Source organism: Engraulis encrasicolus, chromosome 24, assembly GCF_034702125.1.
Source record: "Engraulis encrasicolus isolate BLACKSEA-1 chromosome 24, IST_EnEncr_1.0, whole genome shotgun sequence".
Lineage (NCBI taxonomy): Eukaryota > Metazoa > Chordata > Actinopteri > Clupeiformes > Engraulidae > Engraulis > Engraulis encrasicolus.
Genome location: NC_085880.1, coordinates 42,454,385 through 42,478,040, shown reverse-complemented (window position 1 = coordinate 42,478,040; position 23,656 = coordinate 42,454,385). Strand labels below are relative to the sequence as shown.

Below are 23,656 nucleotides of genomic sequence, written 5' to 3'. Positions count from 1 at the left end.
AAATGACTGTGAAAGACAAATGCTGCTAATTTATCAAGTCAAGAACACAGAAAGAGGTAAATCTTTGAGAATGTTGTGATTGTGGTTATCTATGAGTGTGACGTTACATCATATCCACTAAATCAGATTGTGACATGCAATCAGAAGTATTTAGACACAGCTAAAGCATTTTCTTTCACAATTTCAATGTAGCATCGCTACATTACAAAGTCATTCAATTCAAGTGTGTGTGTGTGTGTATTTGTGTGTGTGTATTTGTGTGTGTGTGTATGTGTGTGTGTGTGTGTGTGTGTGTGTGTGTGCTTGTGCATGTGTGTGTGCGTGTTGAAAGAATAACAAGGTGCGAAATAACTCTGAAAAAGGAATGCCATGTCTAAACATGGTCAAACAAGTACACGTCGCTGTAATATTCAACAATATCAAAATGACAGTCTCCCGCAAAAAATGTCTCCACTGGTATACAGATTATAGCCTATATGCCACACTGTGGCTAATATAATTCCTTACACCAGGTTGTGTGCTTAATCTGACACATTTATTGATTGCATGCTGGCAGGCCTCGGGAGGATATACGGTAGATATTTGTCTATCTTTGTAATCATGTTATAATTATGTAATTACAGCTGGTTTCTTTCTATCATAATCGACCTGAAATCACATAATTGGAGCGTCATCATTACCCTGTGATTATATTTCAGGATCCCACACTGCTCAGAATACAGAATAACGGTACAACTCATTCATCATCAGACGTAGTGGGAGAGGTGGCATGGTGAAACTAGTCATTATTTTCCACTTTTTATTACAAAGTACAATAATATTTCAGGTCAAAAAAGAGACGACAGAGGATAACTCGAAATCAAGTCAAATAATAATTCACCGTCCTTCATCCATCATCTCAATTTCTCCCTTTGGTGTTTTTCCTTTGTACTGTAAAAGATGGAGCTGTGGGTGACTCAAACCAAAGGGTAGTGGATCTGTTTCAGTCTCTCTCTCTCTCTCTCTCTCTCTCTCCATAGAAATTTGCCACTCGTATTTACATATTTAATCATTTCCAAATCATGCGCAGCCCTCTGCAGGAACGCCAAGGCTCTTCCTTCTTCCTCTTGTTTTTACCGTCCCGCTCTCTCTTTATAAAAAAGTGACTAGAAAGTGTTTGCTCTGGTTTTCTTCCTGGTTTTGTTTTGTTTTGATCTGCTCGCTTTCACTTCATTTCAGTCTTGTGGTTGACGATGGATTTTTTTTGTTTTTTGTTTTTGTTTTTTGTTAACCGCGTCCTCGGAAGCGTCTGGGTGACTGTGGCTGGGCACGGGACGAGGGTCGAGACGCCACCACCACCACGGGCTCGGGTTCGGGTTCAGGCATGAGGGGCCGAGGGGCGCCGCTACCGCTAGCAGCTGCAGCCGCGGCGTTGAGGTCAGCACAACCGCTGGTCAGGCAGACGCCAGGTACACCAGGCAGGCCGGGATGACCCCGGAGACCGGGGCGACCAACATGTCCCCTCTCGCCCATCTCTCCCGGGCGACCGTTAAAGACGCGACCGACCCTGCCCCTCTGACCTGGAGTTGGGAGAGAGAGGTAAAACAAAATGAGCTCAGGACTTCACGATTTTAGGACTTCATTTCCACACAAAAAGCATAGCTGCTGAGCTGCATCAGTCTAACGATTAAATACAGCTTCAGATACACATAACAACAGGAAAAGTCGATCAGTTGAAAAATGCATTCAGTTCAGTAATATCCCTTTATAAAAATACAATTATCAATTACCACACAACCAATAGCAAACCAATGGCAACCAGACAACAAAACCAGACAACATGTTTCAATAAAAAGTTGGAGAACAAAACAAAATGGCGTTACCCTGAGCACCCTGGTCTCCCACGTAGCCGGGCAGCCCATGTCCTTTGGCTCCTTTATCGCCGGGCTCTCCCGTCTCGCCTGGAACATGGAGAAACTTTTACAGCAGTGGTTCTCAACCTTTCCTGAACAAACACCCCCTGGACCTCATCATAAGCCCCCACAATGCCCGCCTTGACCTCATCATAAGCCTGCCAACGCCCCCTTTAGTATAAAAAAAATAATGTCTCTTTAGCCTTCTGAAAGGCCTCCTGACATTCCACTCCAGTCACTTCAGGCTTTTCCTTTGCAGTGTAGACTGTGCAAGGGCTTCAGTATGGAAGCTAAATTGGGTATAAACGTAAAAGTAGTTGAGCAATCCAAGGAAGCAGCCTTGCTGACCCACACTTTGCGTCAGCAATGGCTGTCCCGTCTCACCTGGGACACGGAGAAGGTTTTACGGTGAGCTAAGGGTTAACGACCCCCATGCTTGACTGCTATGCCCTGGGGGTGGGGGTGGGTATAGTCTGGTGGTGCAGGAGAATTTGTGCTGTTTTGTCGCGATTAACGACCATGTGCGTTACTGAGATCATCGGCGGATAAATGTATAAAACGCCTTGTAAATACTCCTCAATTTCATTAGCATTTTGCTGCGGGGACTCTACCATGCGTGCGACTCCATGGAAGATCAAATAACGATACATTGAGCTGGGCCTGTGCTGCCTGGGAGGGGTCCCGGAGTGGTAAATTATCTACTATATACCACCAAGATTGGACTGCTGCACGCTAAATTGTGTATCTACTCACATAATTTTTTATGAGGTTTTTTCGTAAAGGTTACCATAATAAATACACCTTACAGGCAATAGGAAAGTTGTAGCTAATGTTCCTTCCTTACACAAACAGCTAACACAGCTCCCACCTGCTACACTGTTTGCTATGTTCTTGCAGGGCTGCTGGCAGCTTTGGCTGGGCCCGGAACAAAGACATCGGAAATGGCCCCAAACTCATTACATATAATGTAACGAGGATCCAATTCTGCGCCCCACCTCCCTTCCTGGGACCGCGACAAGTGCCCCCGGTCCCCCTTCAGTGGTTCTTGCATACCTCATCAGTATCAAGCTTGCACAGTACCCTCACTACACTTTGTTAACCTGTAGCCCCTTAATGCGTGCCATACCTCCAGTGGCACGCTGTAATAGTCATTGAAATGTACCTACCATAGCACTACAATACTATGACACAACACAGGCTCTTTAGTAATGCACCACGACTTGGTCATTACCATACTGGTAACAACAAATGTATAAAGCCGTGTCTTATGGGGTTAAAGGTGTGTTGTCACACCAGTGTGACGGGAATGTTTGAACAGTGAAAGTTCTATAGAATTCTGAGCGCCATAGAATATATGTCTGGCGCCATACAATAACATTTAGAATTTTAGCATCTTGCATTGTTATAGAACACATTCTTTTCCTAGAATGTTCTAGAACCCACTCTTGAAAGTACATTTTGTCACAGAGCGACTACAATGATCATAGAGCAAGGTCCAGACGCTCATCACGTCATCCCATCATCTCTGAGTACACCTAATTCCAGTCATTAGCTCCAATTATTTCGGCGCATGACCACATTGTCTCTTTTTAAAATGTAAGCCCTCATCTGCCTTTGGATCTCATAGTATCTTGTGAAAATGTTTTCACATCTGTTAAGAGTGTACATATGTAAAAATGACATACGTGTAAATAGTATAAAGTCTCCCCCCCACACACACACTCATCGGTTGTTCATTATGTTCTTACAAACGTTCAGATGAACAATTCAGCATTGCGTTACAATAACACTGCTCTTAAAAACTAGTAATGTTGACGAGAGTGCATCATGTAACGTACCTCGAGATCCGGGTCTGCCTGGGTCACCGGCCTCTCCGTAGAATCCTGGTTGTCCCACCTCACCATTAACACCGTCAATGCCAGGGTCACCCTACAGTCATAATAAAGACATTCATGTTTTTAGTAGCCATTATTAAATCACATTTATCTGCTCCTATATTGTGTATATTGTTTTAGAGGGTGGTGACATTTAAGTGTTTAGACCCTTAAAGTTACACTGTGCAGGAAATGGTCAAAAAAGGCACTGCAACTATGCTGCTCATTGAAACTGGGTTGCCTATTGCCAAATGTGATCTTTTCATGAAAGTTCACTAAGTAATCATTTTCTAGTATGGCCCAAGTACATTCTAGCCCAAGTAAGTCTATTTCTGGAAATTCAAAATGGCGGACCATGGAGAAGATCCCCCTTTTCATGTATGAAAAATGCAATTTTCCCAGTCATAATGAATACTTAAAAGAATTTGGTGGTGGTGGTAAGTAGTAATGAAAAAGATAACATTAGTGAATGGGTAGCATGAATTCTGGAAATAAACAACCAAAAATCTTACACAGTGCACCTTTAAATGTAGATTTTTGTGAGAGTGGATTGGGTGGTGAAATCTGCTCAAGAGAATGGCTAGTAGTAGAGTAACTGAACATGGTATCAAAAAACAACGGAAATTACCCTCAAGATGCAAAAGAGCTTGAGTTTCCAAGGGGTAACAGAGCGCGCCAGACGTCTTTATGCGTGTGGGTAATGGAGCATTGCAAGTGGCCTTAAAATGATACCGCACGCGCGCGCGGCACTAAGACTGACAGCCCCGTGCAGAACATTTATTTTGCCTCGACTACTTGTCATTATCACTTTAAGGCCCGGTGGTAAATGTTAATGTAGAAAGTGGTGCCAAGCTGCGGTAGAGACCTGTGGCAGATGGTTAATCCTATCATGGTTTTTGCAGTTGAGGCCCCATGTATTTTTATCCACATCAGGGTCCACTTTGGAAGAGAGAGAGGAGAGGAGAGGACAGAGGATGTCTTAAGGGGGCTTCTGAAATGAGCCCGTGAAGACAAATGGATGAAAGTTAAGGCTTTCCACTTCCAGCTCAGACAGACGGGTCTCTCTCTCTCTCTCTCTCTCTCTCTCTCTCTCTCTCTCCAGGAGTTATTCAATGTGGAGAGAGAGAGAGCGAGAGAGCGCAAGTGCCTTGTCTCGTCGTCTGCGACTTCTTATTTGTATGCACGAGGATTCGGAAATTCTGAAGGCCTTAATTCCAGGATGGCCTGCCAAAGCACTGCAGTCTTTTTCACTCCAGGCCCCTATTTTGTGTGTGTGTGCAATATCGGCGTGGATGTAAGTTGGCCCACGGGCCGGAGAAGATAAACAATGTATAGAAGCAATGGCCCTATCCCTGTGTTTTATTGGCACAGGGTCTACAGAAGCGCTGGAGCCTGAAACGCTGCATTTGTGGCCCGCATAATCCTCCGCCTGTCAGTAAAGACGTGTGCAACATGTGCTGCCTTTTGACAGACATTGGCACACAGCAGAACACAACTTTACACTGGATGTTTTATTGCAACGGGACCTCTGAAGAGCACTTAACCCTTTGGTGAGAGCCATAGCATACGTGCAGTATATGTGATTAGAACTTCAGCAAGTTGAGTTCTCATTATGATGTCACAAACACCTTTTAACACAAAGTTCTATGGGAGTTGGGAGAATGTTTGAGGTTAAAATTCAGGAGCTTACAGGGCGGCCTTGGGGTCCTTTGGCACCGGGGGGCCCTGGGGCACCCATGGGCACGTCTCCGTACAGGGGACAGACTGCGGCACACGTCCTCTTCACGGAGTTGGCGAAGGTGGACATCTGCTCGAGGACGACGCGCTTGCAGACCTCGATGACGTGCTGAGCGGCGAGGGTCGGGCCCTGTGCAAGAGAGAGAAAATCATTACCACATACATGACTGGCGGCGCCCCAAGTCTGGGACATGGAAAGGAAAAAAAAGAAAAAAGAAATGCAAAACGCAGTGCTCTTAATCCCCCGGAGGTAGGCAGGAAAATGGGTGGCAGAGTAATGAACGAGAAACAAACACAGCCAACAATATTTCGTTAGGCTCATTACGGGGTTTACTGCCGTACAAAATGAAAAGCTTTCCTGAGCACGGCAAGAGAGAACCAACGCTAATGAGAAACCGTTTATTAGCATTCTTGACACCAGCGTTTTTTTGAGCTTTCTTTGCTTTTTTTCTTTTTTAACCAGATATTTAATGTGCCAACTGCCTTAGCGGCTGGATCTCACGTGGGCTTTGATGACATATGGGTGTGGGACTTTATTTGTCTAAAACCCGACATAAAACAAAGAGTGAACACAAGGTCACGGAGAAGAGTCAAAGCGCCTTTAGAACTTGACCTTGCCACGACTTTGTAGAAAGAGGGTGCACATTGCATATGCTTTAGGCCACTTGACTCAAGATGAGATGGACTGGACATGATTTCTATTTACAATGGAGGAAGTACATGTGTAGCAATTTACCACATGACTCAGAGCTTCGTTAAGGTAACACTGGCGAAGAGTCTTTTCCATTTCTTAATCCCAAGAGTCAATAAAAACTTTTATGTCAAACACTTGCGTGGAGTTCTCAAAAAAAAACTAAGTTACTCAAAAGGCTTAACCCCTTGACGCAGAGCCTCCGTTATAAACTTACTGTCACCAAAATGGTAATGACCTAGTCTTAACTGGTTACTTAAGGCTCCTTGCATTGCCATGGCAATGTTGTTATGATGTACACAGTTGAGTGGTTTTCAGGAAAGAGTGAATAGGTCCGTCAACAGGCCCATCTGCAGGAAGAGGCTACCAAATTGTAGTGAGGATACTGTGAAAGCACAGACTGAAGAGGTATGCAAGAACATAGCAAACAGTGTAGCAGGTGGGAGTTGTGTTAGCTGTTTGTGCAAGAAACATTAGCTACAACTTTCCTATTGCCTGTAGTTGAGTGGTTTTCAGCAAAGAGTGAATAGGCCTGTCGAGAGGCCCGTCTGCAGTTAAGAGGCTACATTAACCCCTTAAGACATGGCATTATAAATGAGCTGTTACCAGAATGGCAATGACCAAGTTGTAATGTATTACTAAAAACCCGGTGCACTGTCATAGTAGTGTAGTACTATAGTAGTTAACTTTCAATGTCTATTACAGCGTGCCACAGGAGGTACGGTGTGCATTAAGGGACTAAAACATTGCACAACCCCATCGACACCCCTGCTAGGTGGGCGGCACTTACAGGTGGTCCTTTGGGTCCCTGGAAGCCGGCGGGGCCTCCCTCTCCGCGGACGCCTTTGGTTCCCACAGTCCCCTTGCGACCTTGGTCTCCTCCGGAGCCGCGCACCCCCTGCACACCCTGCAGTCCTGGAGGACCCCTGTCACCCACCTGGAGGAAATAAAAATAGAATAGGATGAAAAAGTGAAAGTGAAAGCCCATTGGGAAACTCCAACTCCCATTGTCATTGTGACACAGCACTCCACAGCACACAAGTGAACACTGCACACTGCACACAACGAAATTGCATTTATGCCTCACCCGTGCAAGGGGGCAGCCCTCAGTGGCGCCCCATGGGGAGCAGTGCGGTGGGACGGTACCATGCTCAGGGTACCTCAGTCATGGAGGAGGATGGGGGAGAGCACTGGTTGATTACTCCCCCCACCAACCTGGCGGGTCGGGAGTCGAACAGGCAACCTCTGGGATGCAAGTCTGACGCCCTAACCGCTCACCCATGACTGCATGAATGGATATGGATGAGCCTTTATTTTTCCTCTTCTGGACAGAAATTTGTCTTGGACACTGGGGGTATTTGTCAAAGTGAAGTGCTCTAGCCTTGCTAGGACGAGTAACACCAATTTGCGCCTGGTGTATCTAATTATTAATTACACTTAGAACTAGTGATGGGATACTCTGGTGAAATCCGTGAAGAATGGGTGCCACTCATCCTAGCAAGGCTAAGACACTTCACTTTAAGAAACACCCTGAGTCTGAATCGGCTTCACACAAATTTCACACATCAACACAATAGACAACACAACAACAAAAAAACCCCACAATAAACATGCAAGGTTAGACTAAACGAAAAAATATGTAAACATCTACGTATGGCCTGGGTCTCATCTAATCACACGCCCACACACAACAACATTCCTAATAAATATTACACATAACATAATACTGAAAAAGGTGGTAAGACACAGTCCCTCTTATAAATTTGTTGTTTCCAGAATGGTACTACTACTGAAGACTCTAATCTTACTAAAGATGTCGTGTAGTTCTATGATTGTCAAGTCTCTTCAATGAATAGTGTAGCTTACACTGGTGTAAGAACAGTGCGCATTATGAAGCTACCACAACACATTATATGACATTACCATCCTTCATAACATTATGTTATATTTAGCTGACTAGGGATGCAAACGATTAATCGATTAATCGACTTTAATCGATCAATGCATTAATCGATTAAAAAACATTAATCGCAATTAATCGACAATTTAACTGACAAGAGACCCAGGTGAAATGGGCATGTGAAGAGTGTGTGTGAAGAGGGGAGTGAATAGTGGGAATACGTACATCCCCTTTGGATTAAAGAGTTGAAAAATAATTAATTTAAATGTAGTATTTTATTTCAATTTTTAATTTAAATTTTTAGATTTAGTAGTTTTTTTCCGAGAAACATTGAGATTTCGGTGGACTAACGCCGCTTATCAATTAATCGTAAGTCGATCGATAAGACTATCAACTAATGATTAATGAATTAATCGATAATTTGCATCCCTATAGCTGACACTTTTATCCAAAGTGACTTACAGTACAGGGTATTGCAGACGTGGGCCAACTCAGGCCCCGGGGGCTACTTGCGGCCCCCCTGAGCCATTTCATGCGGCCCCCAGAGCCTTTTCAAGACTTTTAAATCCAATTTCAAACGGTTACTCAACATTCTTAAAATGCTACCTAAAACAAAAGTCTTTCGAATTTAAGATTAACCAAAGACATAGGATTCATCTAAATACATTTAATTACAATGTGCAGGAATCTCACTGTTGCCAAGTTACATCAGCGTACACTGTTTTATTATTGACACTCTGGCATCCGACCCTTCGATCAGTATTCTAAATCTAATGCGGCCCTCGGGCCGAAATAATTGCCCACCCCTGGAGTATTGGTTACCGTCCCTGGGGCAGTGTGGTCAAGGGCACCTCAGCCATGGAGTGAGGTAGGGAGTGAAAGGCTGGGATTCAAACCTGCAACCCTCTGATATAAACCCCTTGCCCTTAACCATTAGGCCCCAGCTGCCCCATCATATAAACATCCAGACTGTCATTTGTGGACACCGAATCCCAAAACACTTGGACCAAAGTAGGGTCCCGTTTCAGAAAGGTGCTTATTCCGAAGCGGTTTTGAAATAGACCCTGCAGCTCAAATTCATTGTCTATACTTGCAGTGTCCTCAATTAGATGAGGGGTAACACACTGAACACATTTATATCCATTAATGGAATTAATCTTTTTAACACGTTGTCACATCCACTAATGGAATGATAAAATATCGTTTTTTTTTACTTGTTGGATTTAACCCTGACTGAAACGCTATGACATAAGGTAGCTGGCAGTATCAAAGTAAGATTCATAGGTTTTCTTACCCGGCCTTTGGGTCCTTTACTGCCTTTAACTCCCTTGAAAAAAAAAAGGTAGATGTTACGTGAGACAGTGTCACTCTGAACAGGCTTGAATATAATTGATGAGCAATATCAAAACAAAGTGAAAGCACAAACATGTTCTTACCTCTTCACCCTTGACACCTTGCTTTCCTTGAATACCGGTATCTCCCTAAAAAGAACACATATACATGTAAACACCATTTTACAAGTTCACAGATTAGACATCTACAAGTCTAAATCATGGAAAATGTTTTTTAAATATATATATTTTAGGGGCTTTTTTATGGCTTTATTTGACAGGACAGTTGAAAATGGTGACAGGAAGCGAATAGGACAGAGAGACAGGGGAGGATCGGGAAATTACCCCGGCCGGACTCGAACATGGGCTGCAAGCCCAAATGTGGGAGGTTCAGCCCGTGAAAAGAAGTATGTTTTACCCTTGTAAGTTTTTTCAGAAAAACATAGCTGTGACTTTGTGCTGCTGAGAAATACCCATACTAAGGTTCATAGCAGAAGCCTGAATTTCCATGACTGTGCCCATTTTCTGTGCATAGTTTTCTGTCACATTCGTGCTGCTCATGCTCGCCCTGCACGTTATCCCATCGAGAGTGCACATTAATCAATGTGATCTGCAGTTGTCCTGTCTGTCCACGGGCCTTGAGTGACAGGGAGCGGTTAAACAGAAAGGGAAAATTTCAGCCCAGTCCGTCATCTCAGCTGACATTTCAATTCCCAGCGTCTCAATTCGCCCGGCTGCGCTGTGTGTGTGTGACTGCCGTCCAAAATCTCTGGGTAAAATCTGCACGAGCCAAGTCGCATTCTCACATTCTCAGAGCACACTGATGCCATGCCCACATCAGGATGTGCGGTCTGGTGACGGTGTACGCAGCGAGATAGCGGGCGGGGAAGGAGTGGGGATACCAGGTGGAGAGGCAGAGGGTGCGTTCCAATATGCGACCTTGCGTCCTCCACTTGTGCTTGTGACCTCATACCCGGAAGTAATACGTCATGATGAAATCATTGACAAGTTATGACAACAGCATTATATTTCAATATCTCACAAAAGCTCAATTTCTCATTTTCTCATTTGCAAACTGGATGGTGAATGAAGCATAGTCCCCCAAAAATTGTTTTGGCTAGTCTGACAGCGGGGAAACGTATTTGTTTTCTCCACAGAGGTGGGGCATCAGCAAAACGTGAGGCCACAAGCACAAGTGGAGGGTGCAAGGTCGCATATTGGAATGCACCCAGAGTGATTCCTGCATTTACTGAAGCATTAGCATTAGGGCTGGATTGGTGATCTGGCATACAGGGCATTTTCCCAGTGCACAGACAGTCCTCAGGGGCCGATGCTGTTGTCTTTTTGAGCGTTTGTTTGTTTGCTTGTTTGTTTTTACTTAAAGGTCAGCCCTGAATTTAGATGGCCCTCAATTAAGATGATGTCTTTAAAATAGACCGTGGACTGAGCTCATCATAAGATGGTAGAAAAGTAAGGGACTGTGTGAGGGGATGGTCTATATGGCAAAATGCCTGGGGTGTTGTTCGACCCCAGGCCAGCCATGCTTCTCTGTGCCTGCAGGAGGCGCTGTGAGCTGTTTGGTCACAACAGTGGACATGAGTATTCCAAAGTGAACGCAGTGTTACTGTATCGTTTCTCAACAGGGGCTCTAGAGGCCCCCTGTTGCGGAGGGTTTAGCGGGCATGGAGAAGGAGACAGGTGAGGGGAGGGGGAGAGAGCCTAGTTGTGGGGGCTTTAGTTGATTTTATTGACGATAGAGTATGCTTTTTGGGGGGACTTTTTTGCCTTTATTTCGATAGGACAGTGAAGCAATGACAGGAAGCGAGTGGGGAGAGAGAGAGATGGGGAACGGCCTGCAAAGCACCCTGGTCGTAATCGGGCCCCGGTCAGCCGCTTAGCACACGAGTGCCCTACCGTCACTGTTGGGAAAGTTACTCAAAAACTGTAATGCACTACTTATTACATGTTACTGTCATTTAAAAGTAATGCCTTACATTACAACATTACTTTTTTTTTAAAGTAAGGCATTACACTACTTTTGCATTACTTTTAGTTACTTTAGCGAAAATGACTGGAAATAAGGATTTGGCCATCTACAGTGCAAATCTATGAGGTGGCATGACTTTCACCTGCCTCCAACATTTTCAGGAATTGCGTCTTACCCACATACATTGATTCACCAATACAATGATTAATCCTTTCTCTTCTTACCACACCTTACCATGCACACCAGCGCCGGTTTTTTATCTATTACGGACGCATGCAGCACAGGCTCCGTTGCACTTGGCTGAAACATAAAGCCACCTCACTGCACTACGAGTTTGAAAATTATTGTTGATAAAAGAGCAGATGCATTGCTACAGTAGGCCCATTTTGAATATGAATTATATACAGCACACCGGGGAAAATGTCTTATCAATGAACGAAATTATAGGCGAAAAAATGATTGCGAGGATACCAGCCAGTCAGTTTGCAAGCTCGTGGCTCGCCTGAATCATGTGACTTCGTGCGGAGATCAGTTTGTCACTCACTCACAACTCTAGAACTAGGCTATTCTTTACGCGCGCTCAGTCAGCACCGTGGCCAGCATATTCTGGGACTTTGCGCAAACAGCTAGTTGCTATTGCGCTGGAATTTACAGTGATAGGCTACAGAGTGATGCAACGACAGCAAGCATTTTCAATTTCACTACTTTGACAGGCGAACGTATAATATTTTATTTCAAATGGATTTATTTCAATTTTAGTGATGTTTAGTTGGATAGCCTACCCTGCCGTGTCCCTGTCTCGTGCGAATGGGATGCATCCCCTCCTTTCCTGACTAATTTGGTGGTGCTATGGCACCTCTTCAAATCGTCAAATTGTTTGTAGGCTACTGTTTTTCGACGTGGAAAGCGGTTTGGGTTTCAAGTACAGTGTGCAATTTAACTTAAATGTTCTTGGCGTCCTTATTTTCAATGAAGTCAAAGTAGTGGGCATATACCCATCTTGAAAACGAGCAAGCTGGATCTTCTGGATCGGTCATACTTTGTCAGCCTGCCATTTCGAGAAACGAAGCGTGAAAGAGGAAGCAATGTTCTGTGTGGAACTTTAAAATCTCTGCGTGGACGTAGGCTATCAGATGCAATAGCTGATCTCGCGGTGATCCGCGAACATTGTATAAAGAAAACAAAATACCCACACAAAATTTAGGTGAAAAAAATGTGTTGTAATGTGCAAGTTACTTGCATTGTAACGAGGACATATTACCGATTTTTTCCACTGTAATCAGTTACATTACTGCGTTACTCAAAAAAGTAATGCATTACAGTAATTAGTTACTTTTGTAACTCGTTACTCCCAACACTGCCTACCGTTAGCACCACGTTGGTCAACTCAAGCAGACGTTTGTTTAAAAAAAAGGTTGAGAACCACTGGACTACTGTATCCACAGCTCATATCTACACCACACATCTCTACGGTGTCAATCTCAATGCAGAGGCAGGCAGGCAGACATTCCTGAATCTCAAAGCTAACGTCAGAGATTCTTTAAGTATAGAGATATGCCAGCATAATAGGTTTCTATGGGCACCTAACGCGACCAGGTTCCGGTCTGCCTAAAGGGCTGTGTCATAATGCTCCTACAATGAATAGAACAGTCCTTAGGTCTGCCTAGGTCTGCCTAAGGGGGGGCATAATAGAACCAGGAAACAATGGACCAATGGAACCTCTCTCTCTCTCTACTCTCTCTGGTAACGTCCTGCCACACATTTGTTCCCGCCAACTCACTGAACCAGCTGATCATAATTAGTAGCAGCAACTGCAACTCTTCAGCCAGGTGGACGAGCACAGACAAGAGGGAGGAGATGGCAGCCTTCTTATGCGCTCATGCCAGAGTGTCCACCTCTGTCCACAGGTGCATCTTGTCACCAGGCAATCAAGGCAGGCAGCCGCTTGGGGCCCCCAAGCCTACAAATGGTGAATAACAGCTGAGACTTTAAAGTACAGTGCTGTGGTGGCAATTTGTTGCGAATGTTCATTATTTTCCATTTTCGCTTGGGGCCCCAACTTAGCCTAGAATCGCCTCTGCCTCTGTCTCAATGCGAGCACAAGATTTAATAACGGAGCGATTCTCTCTCTCTCTCTCTCTCTCCCTCTCTTTCTCTCTCTCTCTTTCTCTCTCTCTCTACCTCTCTCTCTCTCTCTCTCTCTGAGGCTTCTGCACAAGGCCACCTGCACTGAATTTCATCTCTGCATCTTTGTTCCAGGTACACCTGTCACAGGTCAGTGAAAATTATACCGCGTGTCTTTGGCTCAATCAGTGGGCATGCCACTGTTGAGGTGAGGGGCTGATGTGCAGAGGAGAGGAGGATGGAAAAGATGGAGATAGAAGTCTCTGTTTGGAGGATATCATCCGAGCAGTGTGCTGTCCTCAGGGGCGGTCCTAGGGGCGGGCCGACAGGGCAATTGGGGGCAGCATCATTGTGAAACCCCACCCCTACTGTAATCCCCGTCCCCAATTGACATCACAAAAATCGCTATAAACATATTAAATATCATTGTAAAAGTGTTATTTCTACACTACTGTGATGAAGGCCTAAGTGCCGCAACGTCAGCACCAAGAAAAATAAAAAGTGGTGAACCGTGAAGAAGCAGTGTCGCTCTTCCTTTGTGAAAACTGATTTCTACACTATTATCACATTGTTGTAATAATAACATTGCTATTTGTGTTAATAACATTACTATTTGTCAATTATAAGCATTTTTTGCAGATTTTTCCCAGGGACCGCACCACTGTGAAAGGCGCGGGTCGTCGTAGGGGGCATCACTCGAGATGCAAATCATTGTAGGACAGCCACTGACTGTCCTCTTACAAGAGCCTGTGCTGCATCGTAAATCAAAAACTTTTTTTGTTGGGGGGGGGGGGGGATTTACTTAATGTCTGAAATAGTCAAGTTAAGGTTATGATTTTATGCTTGTGGTCTATGTTTTTGAACTGTCTAGTCCTGTGTTTAGATGTTCTTGTAGACAAGCTGTGCACGTTTTGACAGTTGTTTACAGAGCATCTGCCTGGTGCAACCGCTGCCTTTAACTGGCGTTGCGGAATGTTCGGGAAGCGCTTCCTTTTAATGGATAACGAACGTCGACTGGACGCACAACAGAGGAGGCTGTGCTTTCAGTCACACACACAATCTGAAGTACGCACGCCACCTCTGAGCCAGCTGGCTGTCGAAAACGTTGCCTGCATGCACTCAACCAGCAGTCAGGAAGGTTGAGATCAGAAGGGATCGCATTTCAAAACCCCATCAGGCCTTGAATCTGCTAGGTATCATCTAGGGCAGTGGTTCTCAACCTTTTTTTAAATGTTAGTATTAAGAAATAAAAATAGACTAATGCCCTCCAATGACAACTGACTAAGCGTCGCCCCCTGTCAGCTGTCTCCTGCTCAACGCCCCCCTTGAGCTCCCTAACGCCCCCTTACGGGGACTGTAGAGCCCCCGTTGAGAATCACTACCACTAAGGGCCTTTTTACCTTGGAGCCATATGGGCATATTCTGTATCAGTTCTATTGCCTAGCAACACACCATACCACCAGCACATCTTCGTTGGATAGGACCACAACTCAGCAGATGACTGCCAGGGGCTGTGTTCTTTTTTGCGTAAGCGTTAAAACAGCAGACGCATGGCCACATCGCGCCGCGTGTGTGCTGTTAGTTGCGAGGCATCTTGAAAACATGAAACGCAGGTGCCTCACTGGGCCCTCGTTCTAGCAAATCCAAGGGACCAAAGGTCCAGATGTTTGAGACTGACTGGGACTTACCAGGAAATCTAAAAATATCATTGCTCAATCCCACTCCCTTTTTCAAGGTAAAAAAAAAAAAACCTTCCTCAACTCTGAGTCAGTCCGGACGGCTCAAAGAATTATTCAATTGTCTGCTGCAGTGCACTGCTCACATGGCTTCACAGGGGGCTTTACAGTACAGTATGTGTGGTTTCCAGCCGAGGCCTTCAGAGCAGTGTTGCCAGATGTGTCTGATCAAGTCCCGCCCAAAAGGTTCTCAAAAAACGCCAAAATGCGCTAAATTCTGCCCAATTTCAACAAATTGCATTGATTTCAATGGGCACAAAACTGCAGAAAAAAACCCCAAATGGCCCATTTTTCCCATTTTTACCCGCAGACGGCCATCCCAAGAAGCCCAATTGTGCGAGTAGTAACTGCCCAATCTGGCAACACTGCTTCAGAGGACTATGGAAACCATATGCTGCTGGTTACATGATACAGTGCGGGGCTAGGCTGACCCTGACATGTTCACCCCCATGGACACGTAAGAGACAGACAGATAAATTTGAACCATGTCGTGGCTTTAAATCCTGCGACAGAACCCGGGTGAACGCCAGAGCGAGAGCAAGAGCTCCAGAGTCAGAGCGGCCCACCACAAGAGAGCACGTCATCAGGGCCGGATTAATGCACAGGCTAGCTAGATAGGGCTGTAGCCTAGGGGCCCCACCTGCCAGGGGGCCCCTGATTGGCCAAAAGTGAAAAAATGCAGAATTGTGACAAGATGCAATGTTCAAGATTAGGGCTGGGTTCAAAAGATTGAATCGCGATCCAATATCGATTCACGTTCGAAAAGGGCGATATCGATTCACAACTTTGTGGATCGATCTTTTGCCGATCATTATAGGCGCTATTTACTAATCCACATCCTGTAGCTCTCTTCCATCGTTTCCCACTTATTTCTCACATACCAAGGTATTTCATGTTGGTGTGGGCATCAAAGGCTGAGATATTTCGATTTTTATAACCGGTCTTAGAATTCTAGGCATAAACGGGTTAAAGTGACAGCCGAGCAATACAAAAGATCGATATTGAATCGAATCGCATCGAATCGGATTGTGGATCGAATCGGATCGTAGCCTTCTGGATCGGAATCGAATCGATCCAGGAAACTTGGATTCCCAGCCCTATTAGCAAGATGCAATATTATTGTTCAGTACAGCTGTTAGACATGTTGTCCTTAATCCCTAGCTCTTAATTATGACACTGTCTATGTCAATTTGTTGCAAAATTTGCCTTCTGGGGGGCTCCACAGCAACACTGTAGCCTAGGGTCCCCAGGCCATCTTAATCCACCCCTGCACGTCATGAACTACTATTACTCCTCAGCGCTACCCAGAGCCGCTGCTAAGGTTTTGGAACCCTAAGCATAACTGGTCAGGAGGCCCCCCTCATAATTATATAATACTGTAATAGTCGACTAACTAATAAATATATTAGTATATATTAGTATAAATATATATAGTAAATATATTAATAAATATTTGTTTATTAGTGTTAATTGTGTTAATTAAATTCAGTATTTTTTCATGACGTTTTCCATTCAATCTCAATTTAAGAGGCCTCAATGTTGGGGGGCAAAGTGATGGGTGCCCCAAGCACAGGTTGGTGCCCTAAGCACTCTGCGTACTCTGCTAATGTCTAGCGGCGGCCCTGCCGCTACCCTGACGGATGTAGCAGAGCTAACCCCTGCTATGGTCACCGGCTGCCCCGCTACGCTTTACCCACACTGCTAACAGCACAAGCACACGCACACGCACAAGCAAAGTGAAAGGAATATTTTAATCGAGTGGAGTGAGGAATAGATTCAAGCTGCTAAATTGCCAGCCAAGCTAAAAGCCACCCGCGTGGCATAAATAATCAGGCAATAAAGATTCCATTTGCAAGCTAACGGTGCAGTTAAATGTATAAAGATCATTACCTTGGGGCCTGGTCGTCCAGCTGCTCCCACGTGACCCTGTGCAGAGGGGAGGTGGAGGGGGAGGAGAGGGGGAGAGGGAGGTGGAGGGGAGCATGGCAATGCTTTAGTGTTTTGGAGCGAATAAAGTTGTATTTCAAAAAGGAAAGGTCCAGCATGCATGCGGAATATTTATCCGGAACAGCTCACCGTGGGTCCTGGGGGTCCGATAAATCCGGGCCGTCCGGGCTTCCCAGCAGAACCCTTGTAACCTCTCAGGCCCTGGAGGAGTGAGTAACATTTTATAAATTTACCTCCAGGCAAAAGTTTATTTGCTCTACCATGGTCTCTCTGGAGCACACAAAAAAGAAGCAAGGCAGAACTATGCAGATGCTGATCATCTGTGCAGGGGGGAATCCTGGGAAATAGGAGTACAGTATAGGGGAAGACTGAGATGCTGCCTGTTTTATTTTACAGGAAGAAGCAGGGGATTGTGGGGGGGCAGGAAGGGTCCCCTGCACAGGCTAGGAGGGTATTCCAAGAACCTGGCTCAGTAGTAAACCAGGTAAAGTTCACCTTGTGGCAGTGGTAAATCATCTAATAGAAGAGCCTGAAGTCTTTCTCATTTTTCTTATTTATTTCTGTTTTTTGGGTCTTTTTAAACTTTATTTGATAGGACATTGTGAGAGGTGGACAGGAAGTGAATTGGGAGAGAGACAAGGAGGGGTCGGCAAAGGACCCGGGCTGGGAATCGAACCCGGGTCAGACGCATGGCAGGCGAGTGCCCTACCGGCAGGGCCCTTTCTCATTTTTCTTAAAGGTGCACTGTGTAGGATGGTGGCCAGAGTCGTTATTGCAACTATGCTGCTCATTGAAACTGTGCTGCCTATTGCCAAATTTGATCTTTTCATGAATATTTACTAAATAATAAACTAATAATTACAAGTATGATCAACTAGTATGAAGAAAATGTCTATTTCTGGAAATTCAAAATGGCGAACCATGAAGAAGATCCCACTTTTCAAGTATGAAAAGTGCAATTCTCTCAGAACTTGGTGTACTCACACATACACACACCATTCATCATACTATTCGTGTACTCACACATACACACCATTCATACTATTAGTGTACTCACACATACACACACCATTCACACTACTAGTGTACTCACAGTGCGGCCTTGAACTCCCATGTTTCCTGGAGGCCCCCTGGCTCCCTTCTCACCCTGTTTCAGAAGAGATCATTTAATTAATCAATACATGTTAAGTCCATTCATTGACACACATTAACATAACACTTGCACCAACAAATCAATGATGAAACAGGTTGCTGTTCTCCTTGTATCGTCATCTTTAGGATATGGTTAGTGTGGAGATGTGGGCATTGTGTTGACATGGCCAGCGGAATGGCCGTTTATGACAATAAAGGTGACTTGGACATTGACTTTGGGAAAGCACAGAGATGTGTGTATTTACCCGTCCTCCAAGTTGTCCAACTCTGCCGTCCCTGCCCTGTGGTCCTTGGTAGGCCTAAAGGGGAAAGGGGAAAGAGGAAAGAGGAAAGGTTTGAAGCAGGACTTTATGACTGAGCTGAAAACGTCAGGATTAACCCCTTTGCGCAGAACCTACCGGTGTGTAAACCTTACTGTCACCAAAATTGTAATGTCCATGTCTTAATCCATTACTTAAGGCTGTCAGTTGAGTCTTTTAAGCAATGAGTGAACGGGCTCTCCGGCAGGCCCACCTGCACAAAGAGGTTAAACTAAGAGGAGAGATGGAAATGTTTAGCCTGGGCGACAGCAACTGTTCACTCCGTCATTCAGTCTGGAACAAGCTAAGAGGAATTCGTTCCCATGGAGGGTGGAACCCTACTCTGCCATTTAAATTAATTGGAGTTCCCTTAACCAATCAGTAACGTCAATCAGCACAATCTTAGATGGACTACAATGGACTCTGTGGGTGGGGTCTGCGTCATCACTCTCAACTGTTTGCTGATTGGCAGAACTGTGAATGAACCGAGCTAGGCGGGTTGGGTCAGAGTACTGTACTGTAGCCAAAATCTTTGGGCGGAAGTATGTAGGATGGCGTCGCCAGGCTAAGAAATGTTACCTCCACGCCGGGATCCCCATCTCTTCCTGGCAGACCAGGATCTCCCACAATGCCCTGCAAACACCACAAGGTAACAAGTGCAAAATGATTTAGACAAATTAACAGCACTTCCAAAGGTAATACAGTGTATTGATATATAGTGGTAATCGATGTATTGCTTAAGCTATTCTTGATTACTGCACAGTATGTAGTGGGGCTGAGAGAATAGAGAATCAGAGGAAATTCAGACAAAATAGTACTCACATTCATTCACATACATTCAAATTTCTGCTGACATAATGCATATCAGCAAATCTATATCAAGATACTCACTGAACTGAACAAGGAATAAGTAATGTTAAATTAAAATTTAAATGTCATATGAGTTACACTGACCTTCTCTCCAAGGCTACCAGGTTTTCCCTTCTTTCCTTGAGTACCCTAGAAAAAAATATGAAAGGAGTTAAAATCTCAACACTGCTGTGACGATAAAAAAAGATTAATTAACCACAGACTTGTAAAAGATTAAGCAATGAAATGCACAAAATGTTACTTGGGTATACATACAGGGCTTCCCTTCTCGCCTGCTGCCCCACGCTCTCCAGGATCGCCAACCACGCCCTGTCAAAGAAATACATAAAAACTTTATCCTCATGTCTGCAACTACTGATCATTAACTCAGTGTCAAATGCCAAAGCCTTGTCTAAGCATTTTTTTGGTGATCTTATAAGCAACATATTACAGTACATTACATTATTATTAAAATTACGTTTCATATTATTATATAATGATGTTGCATTTGGCAGACGCTTTCTTAACCAAAGAGATTTACAATCGGGGACATAATCATAGCCAGCATCACTAGCAGATACAAAGTGCACAGGAGTTACAAAGAACAACATACAGAATACACAGCAGTATAATGAATTTACCAGGCATTGGAGATAAGATAGCAATAGAGAAGAGTGATGAGAGGCCCTTGGTTTCTGTTTAGGACTGGCAAGCAGTGTTGCCAGATGTGTCCGATAAAATCCCTCCCAAAAGATTCTTAAAAACCGCCAAAATGTGCTAAATTCCACCCAATTTCAACAAATTGCATTGATTTCTATGGCATAAAACTGCAGAGAAAAACGCCAAATGGCCAATTGTTCCCGTTTTTACTCAAGACAGCCATCCCAAGCAGCCCAATTGGTCTGGAAACCGCCCAATCTGGCAACACTGCTGGCAAGAAGCATTCCGGCCAGTGGCGGTTCTACCTACATGTATTAGGGGGACCTAGGCAAAACATAGACATGGGGCCCTTTTGAATGATTTTTCATGGCATTTACCATGGTGGGCCTGACTGTTGGGGGCCCCTACATGTACAGTGTACAAGTTTTGGTGTGGCCCTAGGCAACTTCCTTGTCTAGCTATTGGCAAAACCGGCTCTGGGTTCTAGCATTCTTGTAGGTCTGGGGGCAGTATGTCCCTGAGGCTTGGTCTCATTCCTTAGAGAGATGATGGGAATCTGAATCCCAGACCTTCTTGCACCGGACCCCGCTCCCCGATAGCCCCGTGCCGAACCCCTCTCCCCGATAGCCTGCTGGTGGCAAATCCGTTCGTCTCAGTCAAAGGGGGATTCAGCTGGCTGTTGAAGTGGGAGCACTAACTCACCATCAACCCCTCTGTCCTTCACCCCCCTTTCACTCATGCATACTCACTACACCCCCCATCCCCTCCTGCATACTCACCTCATCCCTCTCCCTCCTGCATACATACTCACTACCTCTTCCCTCCTGCATACTCACCCCCACCTGCATACATACTCACTACACCCCCCATTCACTCCTGCATACTCACTACACCACCCCCTTACCTCCTGCATACATACTCACTACCTCCTGCATACTCACCCCCACCTGCATACATACTCACTACACCCCCATTCCCTCCTGCATACTCACTACACCACCCCCTTACCTCCTGCATACATACTCACTACCTCTTCCCTCCTGCATACTCACCCCCTCCTGCATACATACTCACTACACCCCCCATTCCCTCCTGCATACTCACTACACCCCCCATTCCCTCCTGCATACTCACTACACCCCCCTCTTCCCAATACACCCCGCCCCTTCCCTCCTGCATACTCACTACACCTCCCCTTCCCTCCTGCAATACATACTCACTAACCCCCCCTCGAAGATGTCCACAGCACCACTCCCCTCCTACATACTTACCCATCCCCCCCCTCCCTCCTGCATACTCACTACACCTACCCTTCCCTCCTGCAATACATACTCACTAACCCCCCCTCGAAGATGTCCACAGCACCACTCCCCTCCTGCATACTTACCCATCCCCCCTCCCTCCTGCATAGTCACTACACCCCCTGCAAGATGTCAGCTGCACCACTCCCCTTCAGGCTCCAGGTGCTGCTCTTGCGGGGGAGTGGAGCTCAAGCGTCAAAGGGAGGGAGGGGGGGAGTTAGGGAGGGGAAAATCCAAACACAAGAACTCCTTCGCAAAAGCCCTCAGACCTCTCCTCTCCCAATTGACCCCGAATGAATCACTCGGTGAGTATGGCCCCGGTGCTCTGCAAGCCTGTTTGCCTGGCCGATCCCGATCCCACAGGTGGCAGGATTTTGGATTTAGGGTTCCAAGCGAGCGGGTCTTAAACGTCCCGACGATGACTAACGGCGGGCCAGGGGCCGATGTGGAGGCTAGTTAACATACCTGAGGGCCTTGGGGTCCAAGGGGGCCGTCGCGGCCCGTCCGGCCTTCCTCTCCCTACAAAACAAAACATGTACAGTATTACCAGAGAGAGTAGAGAGAGAGAGGTTCCATTGGCCCATTGTTTCCGGGTTCTATTATTGGGGGGGAAATCCCCCTTTAGGCAGACCTAGGCAGACCTGAGGACTGTTCTATTCAATGCTAGGAGCATTATGACACGCCCCTTTAGGCAGACTGGAACCTGGTCATGTTAGGTGCCCATAGAAACCTACTATATTGGCATATCTCTATACTTAAAGAATCTCTGGTATTACCACCTCAGTATGATGGTAACGTATTTTGCAGGAGTACAATCAATGTAAAAATAATAAATAATGAGAGAAAGAGAGAAGAGAGGAGGATGTAGCAAAAGAGGTGTTTTACCTTCACACCCACGTATCCTGAAATGCCCTCGAATCCTCTTTCACCTGTGGAACCCTGAGAGATGAAAGACAAAAACAGAGGCTTGAAGGAAGAGAGAGGGGCCCTCGATAATTTTTCCTTGTCATTAAAACGTCTCAGGGAACACTTTCGGAATGGGGATCAGGAAAAGGGATCATCCGTCTTATACAGTGAGTGAATTAATTTCCAAAGAAGAAACATACCACTTCTCCCTGCGCCCCTTTTAGGCCCATGTCTCCGGGGCCCCCGCGCACGCCCTGTAATTAACAAAGCAAAGATGTCCTGTCACTGCCTGCTGTGCCACAACCATTACTCATGCAAATGCACATATACTGTACAGCGCAGTTGAACTGAGCGCCGCCGAGTTGCATCCAAAGATCTGCCAACACACGCAAAGCCATCTAGGATGTATAGCACGAACATAAACAACAGAAAACAGATTGTGTCTTACCTTATGGCCAGCAGCACCTGGTAATCCTTTCAGGCCCTTAGGACCCCTGTCTCCCTGTGTTGGGGGGAAATAAGTCAAAACGTTTAGCGCGGCTCCAGCTCCAGCTCAAGCTCAAGCTCAAGCTCCAGCCCGCGGCTACAACACACAGCAGGAGGAGGAAGACGCTAGCAGAACACGATACGGAAATGATGCATTACTGTACCTCCAGGCCGTGGATCCCCCTCCTTCCCTTCTCGCCTTTGATGCCCGCATAGCCCTAAGGGGACACACAAGTTGAACACACAACTTTAATACTTGGTGTAAAAAAACAGGTAACGAGATTCACAGCAAGCTAATCGCGCAAGGCAAGCAGAGGACCTCTGTCCCTTTCTTACCTTAGGGCCACGTCGCCCTGAAGGACGCCCAAGTTGAATACACAACTTTTAAAGCACGGTATTAAAAACAGCTAACGAGATTCACAGCGGCTAATCGCACAAGAAGAAGAAGAAGAGGTCCTGAGTCGCTTACCTGAGGCCCTGTCTCGCCGATATTTCCATAATCCCCGGTCTCGCCACGGATCCCCTGTCGGTTAGAAAACGAGGAGATTTATAAGCATGGAGGACATTATAGAGCAAAAACGCTGCAGGCAAGCAGCAGTATGGGGATAAAGCTTTTCTGGCCTCAGCCAAGATTGGTAAGCAAGCCATGATGGCTCTCTTTATTGCATTGCAGAGATGGCTGCAAGCTACAAGAAACGCCCCCCCCCAGAAACGTCAAGGCCAAGTTGAGCGCTTGCTCGGTGCTCGGGCCCTAAATTCGGGACAGTTTACTGCAGATGACAGA

The 23,656-nt window shown here is 45.6% G+C and overlaps 1 protein-coding gene across 1 annotated transcript in view; it reads right to left on the bottom strand.

The window, feature by feature from the left end:
- Window positions 1–491: 491 nt before the first annotated feature.
- The window catches only part of zmp:0000000760 (collagen alpha-1(IX) chain), a 51,092-nt gene continuing 27,927 nt past the window's right edge, over window positions 492–23,656 (bottom strand). Inside the window, exons 10-29 of the mRNA XM_063190973.1 lie at window positions 23,342–23,395; window positions 23,037–23,090; window positions 22,835–22,888; window positions 22,587–22,640; window positions 22,366–22,419; window positions 21,946–21,999; window positions 19,796–19,849; window positions 19,625–19,669; window positions 19,250–19,303; window positions 18,617–18,670; window positions 18,313–18,366; window positions 17,349–17,420; window positions 17,163–17,198; window positions 9,531–9,575; window positions 9,389–9,421; window positions 6,985–7,131; window positions 5,457–5,633; window positions 3,731–3,821; window positions 1,863–1,940; window positions 492–1,559 (exon numbers count right to left, since the gene is read on the bottom strand). Of these exons, the coding sequence (XP_063047043.1) occupies window positions 1,267–1,559; window positions 1,863–1,940; window positions 3,731–3,821; window positions 5,457–5,633; window positions 6,985–7,131; window positions 9,389–9,421; window positions 9,531–9,575; window positions 17,163–17,198; window positions 17,349–17,420; window positions 18,313–18,366; window positions 18,617–18,670; window positions 19,250–19,303; window positions 19,625–19,669; window positions 19,796–19,849; window positions 21,946–21,999; window positions 22,366–22,419; window positions 22,587–22,640; window positions 22,835–22,888; window positions 23,037–23,090; window positions 23,342–23,395 (1,557 nt within the window). The 3' untranslated portion in view covers window positions 492–1,266. The remainder of the gene's footprint in view (window positions 1,560–1,862; window positions 1,941–3,730; window positions 3,822–5,456; window positions 5,634–6,984; window positions 7,132–9,388; window positions 9,422–9,530; window positions 9,576–17,162; window positions 17,199–17,348; window positions 17,421–18,312; window positions 18,367–18,616; window positions 18,671–19,249; window positions 19,304–19,624; window positions 19,670–19,795; window positions 19,850–21,945; window positions 22,000–22,365; window positions 22,420–22,586; window positions 22,641–22,834; window positions 22,889–23,036; window positions 23,091–23,341; window positions 23,396–23,656) is intronic.